This window comes from Polyodon spathula, chromosome 15 (genome assembly GCF_017654505.1).
Source record: "Polyodon spathula isolate WHYD16114869_AA chromosome 15, ASM1765450v1, whole genome shotgun sequence".
Lineage (NCBI taxonomy): Eukaryota > Metazoa > Chordata > Actinopteri > Acipenseriformes > Polyodontidae > Polyodon > Polyodon spathula.
Genome location: NC_054548.1, coordinates 21736803 through 21745027, shown reverse-complemented (window position 1 = coordinate 21745027; position 8225 = coordinate 21736803). Strand labels below are relative to the sequence as shown.

General features: G+C 35.9%; 1 protein-coding gene across 2 annotated transcripts in view; it reads left to right on the top strand.

Annotated features, from left to right (window-relative positions):
* Positions 1–1249: 1249 nt before the first annotated feature.
* LOC121328152 (interferon alpha/beta receptor 1a-like) overlaps positions 1250–8225 on the top strand; it is a 26743-nt gene continuing 19767 nt past the window's right edge. Inside the window, exons 1-3 of one of the 2 annotated variants that reach the window (XM_041272671.1) lie at positions 1250–1568; positions 3625–3742; positions 7489–7664. In XM_041272671.1, coding sequence (XP_041128605.1) covers positions 1514–1568; positions 3625–3742; positions 7489–7664 — 349 coding nt within the window. In that variant the 5' untranslated portion in view covers positions 1250–1513. The remainder of the gene's footprint in view (positions 1569–3624; positions 3743–7488; positions 7665–8225) is intronic. The other variant, XM_041272670.1, reaches the window with a different exon arrangement.

The window sequence follows — 8225 nt, the reverse complement described above, 5'->3', positions numbered from 1 at the left end:
GCCGCTACCAAGGACAGTACAACGAGAACATGATGGGAGACTACATTTGGGGGCTGATTCGTGAAAGTGATTTACAGTATAATCGTAAATCTCGAAAAACTACTCACTTCTAAATCTTTTGTAGTCATTTTTGTATTACTTTAGTATAAATACATGTTAATTTGGATTCATATGTTGTTTTTTTCTGACTTTATGTGACCGAAAAGACACAAAATCGCCCGTTTTCTCATTGGAAATAGGTAAATTTCAAAATATCACTGTCCTGGTCACAAAAGCAAAGTTATTGGGGAATAATAGCCATTTTCTATACTTTTGAGGCATAAGCAATTAGGAAATAACACTTACTACCCAGGAACAAAAATTGTATTACATAGTGTTATCCTTTTATAGGGGGGTGGGGGGGGGGGTGGGGTGTTAACTAAAAAATGTCTCTCTAAGATCTAGCCCATGGACCACAATTTTAATAACCAATTTGAATAACAGTGATGTAACCAGGTAGCTCAGCCAAATACATAAATACATCAAGGTCAATGGCAAAAACAAAAATGTTAATAAAAGATACTAAAGACAGTCCTCCCATAATTCACAAAATAGAAAAAGCCTGAACTATACCCCTTCCAGCTGCCTGGTTCTTTTACCATATTTTAACAAACACTGTAGCCTACTGTATGCAGACATCAGCCTGTTTCACATGCTACATAAAAAAAAAAAAAAAAAAAAAAATGGTTTTAAAAGCATTAGCCTTCTCTGCACACAACGTATAATGTCTGGCATATTTCACGTTAACATTAAATATAATACTTTACAGCTAAAGATAAGACCTGGAGTGATGAGGTGGAATTCTGTTTTGTTAGAAATGAAGCCTATTCGTAGCCCTGACTGAAAGACAATTTGGACTAACATTTGTTTTCCAGCATTAACATTTTGATTTTCACAGAAAAAGGTGCATATTGCGTTTTAGTTTTAAAATTTTATAGGCTCCATTGCCTCCTGTATATATTCGTAAGTTTATATTTTTTGTAAATAAACACAAAATTGCTCACAAACATAAAAAGTGTTTATCTGCTCAAAAGAAATGTGATTTTTAAAGAAAAAAAAAGTTTTAAGTAAACTACCCTATAGCACTACTAATACTATACACTAACGCAAATGAAATATGAGAGTTCATAATTGACAGTAGCCTTTACGCAATTTCTTGTTACCAATAAAGATTCTACACATGCGCGCGCCCGCGCTGGGTAATATACCAGGCTTTAGTGTTTTTGGATTAATAATAATTAAGACGCATAATGTACAAACCACTGTTTTAACACTATCAAGCATTTTTTGTTTTACTTGCCTTAAACGGGGTTCAAAGCAAGACATTATGTTAAACAGGCCTGGCCGGCTCACCAGTGGTTAATCCTGAACTGAAGTGTGACTGGAAATAATAGGAGGAGACAGAAGTAGTTGGGACTGCTGAAACAAGATGGAGAGCGAAGACGCAAAGGGAGGCAGTTGAATATAACCAAGAATGATTTTACACGTTATTTGCACCGTGGTATTGCTATTAGCAGCAATACGTGAAGGTAAGGGAATTGTCATGTTCTTATTTTGACGTGTTCTGCTAGTGTCGGGATCGCAATAAGTGATTCACAGCCCGTATAGGGCATACAGTGCTGGCCTGATTCAAAACCTTGTTATTTGATGTAATATCGACATCCTGTTCTTTTTTTTTTAAATCACAATTGGTGTACTTGCTGTTAACTGTATATTTATGTAATGGTTTATTGTGGACTTAGATACGTGGCTAGGTAGAATTGCCTTTTGTAACGTTGAATAGTCAACTTCCGTTCTGGTTTGTGGTGCCTGGTGTAGGGTATTATTTAGGGTATTGCAAATTTTCCAAGAAAGTCATGATATCCCCTTCGGCTTGTCATTTAACGGCACGAGGCGTTCTTCTCAGACGGTAAAGCCGCCTTCTTTGGGTTCCATCTCTTGCTTAATGATTATAAGCCATTTTGTTATTGCCTCCTCTGTCTAATATTAATCTTTGACTAATATCTGTGCTGTATAATTGTTGTCAGTGGTGTAATGAGACATTACAACTGATTGAGATTACACAAACGTATGTATGACGCTAAATCCTATACTCTTTTTATAGTTTGCTGCAAATCTACACTAAATGTTTACCAGAACACACAAATATTTGCCAAAAGATTACCAAAAACAACTTTGCCAGAACATCACAAGTTTTCAGTAAACTTGCCACAACAGTTTGCCAGAACGGTGTACTGGATACGTTGGTTGGGGTATCTAAACCAGGTTTATAAAAGTCCTTATTTTAAAAGATAACCATTATCCATCAGACCAGTGTCAAACCATATGGATTAGTATACCAGTGAACAAAGTTATTTAGAACTTCTGCTTCAGAGGAGTAGGGCTTAATGCATGTTCATGGGTAACTAGAACGTGCGTGGGAGCAGAGAGTTTCCAGATTTCCTGGAAAATAAATGTTATGATTCAATTTCCTGTACATGGATCATATTGTACTTTATTTGGCTGATTGGTTGGTGGGATCTGAAACAAAATAACAAATTTGGTTACACAGGATAAATCGGTCCCGGCACTTGGCAGACTTACTGTAACGAACAATAGTAATTTTAAATTCAATTTCATTCAATAGGTATAACTGTGATTTAACCATGTAAATGCATAATGTGACCTTAAGTAGACCGCAGTGTGATTTTGTTTATTATATAAAACAAAGATTTACACGGGAAATGCGGGTAAAGGTGTGAAAATGAGATCACTCAATAAGGCAATCTCGATGCAATAACTGCATCTCCCTCAGAAGAACAAAACAAAACATACTGCTATGTGCTAGGCTTCAGAGGGGGGAGTCATGTAACAACCACATCACCACAATGCTGTATAAAGAAACATTCTAAATAAACAATACGTATTTCATGTTTTACAGGGGAAACCAACTCCTCTTTAGTACAGTACTGGCAGTTTCTAACACTTGCTCAGTTGAATAGAGAAATCACAAGCATGTCTGTGAAATCAAGTGATTTGAATTAAATCAAATCATTTCTAGTCACATGGGTCACTAATTAATTTGGGTGAATATGTAATCACTGTTGATACTCTAAATCTACATTTAGATGTATCAAAGTATAATGTTCCATTGTGTGTGGTTGTTTTGGCTTCAGTTTAAGACAGCACAACTATAGAATTATTTATCCCACGGCAGCCTTTATGTAAAGTTTATTCATAACTATAAAACACTTAATGGTGGTACTGTACATGTGGTACTGCTGAAAGAAAGTTATGGACGACATTCTGCCAAGTCTGTGGACACGTAGTCCTTCTGTAAATTTACTTTGTGCCAGGTGTTGCAGGGTGTCTCCCTGCTTGAAAAAACACATGGATGACAGGGCATCCCTTTAATACCATACGTACAGTAGCTGGGGGACAATCTTATATTTTTCACCTGACAGACTTGAAGAACAACTGAAGGATAGTACAGTAACTCAGAGCTCACTGTTTATGCTGATTTTGTTAGCATTGCTGAATCGGACAAGTGAAGTGATATGAATGTACCAGACTTTTTTTTTTTTTTTTTTTTTTTTTCACATGCAGGTGTTGCAGGGTTGCCAGAACCTCAGAATGTGAAAATTAAGTCGGTCAACTTTAGAAGTGTGCTGCACTGGGATCCTGTTAGCAGCGAAGCTACAGCTTATGATGTGGAATACAAACTGTAAGTTTATCAGTGTGTGTTGTTTATCAGTCGGGGTAAGTGTCACACCCAATCAAATGGTTTGTAAACATATGTGAAAAAAAAAACAACAACAAAAAAACTCTATGCCCAGTGATGTGTTTCATGAAATTCAGCATTAAATCCACCATGTGGCACTGAAATGGTTAATATTCACTGGGCACCACAGAACACAGACAGGATGGCCCCCGCCTTTATTAAGTGTCAAACATGAAAACCAGGTAGTAAATTATTTATCATTTGTTACCCTTCTGCACAATCATCAGGTAAGTGCAGGATAAACGAAAGGATTCATACGTATTCTTTCAACATGCTTGCTTCCAAAGTGTTGCCTTTCCTAACAGCATTAAATCCACCATGTACTGAAATGGTTAATATTCACTGGGCACCACAGAACACTGCTGTGTAGGCCTACCTGGGCGGAAATAATTCACAGTTTGTACTTTTGGTACCATCATTTAATAGATAAACAATGGGAAGACGTGTAGTCCCATTCACGTCCTATTCTTTAGAACATAAGAAAATAAGAAAGTTTACAAACGAAAGGAGGCCATTCAGCCCATCTTGCTTGTTTGGTTGTTAGTAGCTTATTGATCCCAGAATCTCATCAAGCAGCTTCTTGAAGGATCCCAGGGTGTCAGCTTCAACAACATTACTGGGGAGTTGATTCCAGACCATCACGATTCTCTGTGTAAAAAAGTGCCTCCTATTTTCTGTTCTGAATGCCCCTTTTTCTAAACTCCATTTGTGACCCCTGGTCCTTGTTTCTTTTTTCAGGCTGAAAAAGTCCCTTGGGTCGACACTGTCAATACCTTTTAGAATTTTGAATGCTTGAATTAGGTTGCCACGTAGTCTTCTTTGTTCAAGACTGAACAGATTCAATTCTTTTAGCCTGTCTGCATATGACATGCCTTTTAAGCCTGGAATAATTCTGGTCGCTCTTCTTTGCACTCTTTCTAGAGCAGCAATATCCTTTTTGTAGTGAGGTGACCAGAACTGAACACAATATTCAAGATGAGGTCTTACCAATGCATTGTACAGTTTTAACATTACTTCCCTTGATTTAAATTCAACACTTTTCACAATGTATCCGAGCATCTTGTTGGCCTTTTTTATAGCTTCCCCACATTGTCTAGATGAAAACATTTCTGAGTCAACAAAAACTCCTAGGTCTTTTTCATAGATTCCTTCTCCAATTTCAGTATCTCCCATATGATATTTAAAATGCACATTTTTATTTCCTGTTGGCAGTACCTTACATTTTTCTCTATACTGTTGCATGATCTTGGTTAGCAGTTTGTAAATAACTTCCTTCATTTCTTTGAGTACTATTGGGAGGATCTCATCTGGCCCAGGGGATTTGTTTATTTTAAGAGCTCCTAGTCCCTTTAACACTTCTGCCTCGATTATGCTGAAGTTATTTAAAACTGGATAGGAACTGGTTGACATGTGGGGCATGTTGTCCGTATCCTCCTTTGTAAAAACTTGTGAAAAGTAATCATTTAATATATTTGCTATTTTTTTCTTCATCTATGATTTTGCCATTTGTATCTCTTAGACATTTCTCTCAGACAAAGGCTCCAGTTTACACATGGAAAAATAGGGTGCTACTGTGATATAAATATGCTATAACATTTCATTTCTGTCTGAGTCAATATCATAAACTTTTTTTGTGTTTGTTTTATACATCTAAATGTTGTTTTTACAGTACATAAATATATCCGATATAAAGAATTAGGTGCTTGAATCACAAGGCAACTTTCAGGCAACAGTATTGGAAGAGGAACATTCAGATTTGAGCAACCTGATAGTAATTGCTTGAAATAGCCAGTGAAGTTGAACTCCTCACAGGTGGCAAAATGCTGGGAATGCCCCTACAACTGAGTGGTTGAAAAGTTTAAGCATTGATCCATCAATACATTCTATCGTTTGAACACTATCGATAGTCAAGTCTGTGCATTGTTTCTATGTAAAGGTTTTAAGCAAAGAGAGTATGTATTTATTTTTTTTTTAAATTTGGAATCAGCAATCATTTATTGGTCTACCAAATGCATTGTACGGTACGGTATCCCAAGTAAAATGTACTGTTCAGTACTGTTACTGAATGCTATGGACAGTGTTCACTTTCTGTAAATGTGTTCTGTTCTCTGGATTCGTTGTTAAACCTATTTGTTCTGGATTTAAACTTTTTGAAATTTTATTTTTTATTTATTTTTTTGGTTTGATCTCCCCAACTGGCACAAAAGGTATGACTAAATTGTTATATTAATCCTATACTCTTTTTATAGTTTGCTGCAAATCTACACTAAGTGTTTACCAGAACACACAAATATTTGCCAAAAGATTACCAAAAACAACTTTGCCAGAACATCACAAGTTTTCAGTAAACTTGCCACAACAGTTTGCCAGAACGGTGTACTGTATACATTGGTTGGGGTATCTAAACTAGGTTTATAAAAGTCCTTATTTTAAAAGATAACCATTATCCATCAGACCAGTGTCAAACCATATGGATTAGTATACCAGTGAACAAAGTTATTTAGAACTTCTGCTTCAGAGGAGTAGGGCTTAATGCATGTTCATGGGTAACTAGAACGTGCGTGGGAGCAGAGAGTTTCCAGATTTCCTGGAAAATAAATGTTTATGATTCAATTTCCTGTACATGGATCATATTGTACTTTATTTGGCTGATTGGTTGGTGGGATCTGAAACAAAATAAGAAATTTGGTTACAGAGGATAAATCGGTCCTGGTGCTTGGCAGACTTACTGTAATGAACAATAGTAATTTTAAATTCAATTTCATTCAATAGGTATAACTGTGATTTAACCATGTAAATGCATAATGTGACCTTAAGTAGACCGCAGTGTGATTTTTGTTTATTATATAAAACAAAGATTTACACGGGAAATGCGGGTAAAGGTGTGAAAATGAGATCACTCAATAGGGCACTATGAACACTATCGATAGTCAAGTCTGTGCATTATTTCTATGTAAAGGTTTTAAGCAAAGAGAGTATGTATTTATTTTTTTTAAAATTTGGAATTGGCAATCATTTATTGGTCTACCAAATGCATTGTATTTTTAGTTATGCATAAAGTGATAGGTGTAGTGAAATCCATATAATAGTTTTTAAACTTTTATTAGCAATGTTGCACAGTAACCCACAGCTTCACATGTATTACTCCTGTTTTTTTTTTGTTTTTTTTTTCCCTTTTATAGCGTTGATTTAGTTTGCTTTTTTATAGCCTTAGAAAAGTTGCCTAAAAAAAGTTGCATGAAAGTTGCTAGGTGTTTGACTGTTTGTTTTTTTTGGCTGTACAAAAAATAAGTAATATTGACTTGCTCAAAAACATACAATTTGTGATGCAGGTTTTGTTCCTCTTTTTCCAAAATATTGACAATGTGAGAACTTGATAAAATGTCACTATATGTGTTTGAACAGTGATACCAGGAATAAGGAAGAACCACTGCTTAACTGTAGCTGCTGAAAATATTAATGCACAAAACATTTGTTTGTGGACAAAACATTCACTATCTAACAGTAAACACAACATACCACAGATATGGTTCAAATTGAACAGTGTTTGTTTGTTTTTTATATTTTTCCCCCCATCCTTTCCTTAAAGGATGCTCAAAACAAGCGTGCCCTTTAAAACCTGACAACCCTTCTGAGATGTCGTGAAACTCCTGTCATCCATTCTAATGCTACTTTCTTTCTTGCATCAGTGTGAATGTTCATCAATGGAGTGCCATTAAAGAATGTGAATCCACAGACAAGACAGAGTGTGACTTCACAGGCATTATCGATCACTACAATGACGTGAAGCTGCGAGTGAGGGCGCGGAGTGGGAGCAACACCTCTGCATGGGTGGAGACTGAACATTTTAATCCCCTAAATAACAGTATGAAGCTTTTATATTTGCACAAAATAGCTACATCTTTCCACTAGAAACTGGGCTGAGACAGTAAGGTCCATATTTTCTAAAGTATAATTTGTACTGTTCCTTGTTAAAGGAAAATAAAACAACAAATAATCCCATTGTCTATTTAGTGCCATCAATATTAGGTGTACTTTTGGCTGAAAATCATCATAGTCCAGTGCAATGTGTTTTTGTGTTAGTCTTTACTGATTAAGCACTGCTAATTAATTTTGGATGGTTGTAAGGTCCAAAGGTCAGTCTTGCTGTGGTGAACAGACACATTTGTATTAAGTATGAACCAACCCATCATATAACATTAAACCTACCAGAGGGACAGGGTTTAAGAAATGTAAAAAATAAATAAATAAAAATAATAATAATAATAATTCTCATCAAGATCAATTCACTTTCAGTTGCAACAATGCATGAGCTAACGGCTGTCTTGCCTGTTAACAAAAATCATGCAAACAAATAAAGAAGGATCTGATTCATGTGTAAAAAGTGTGACAATGTAGCGACCGAACCATCAGCTCTCTTGTGTTT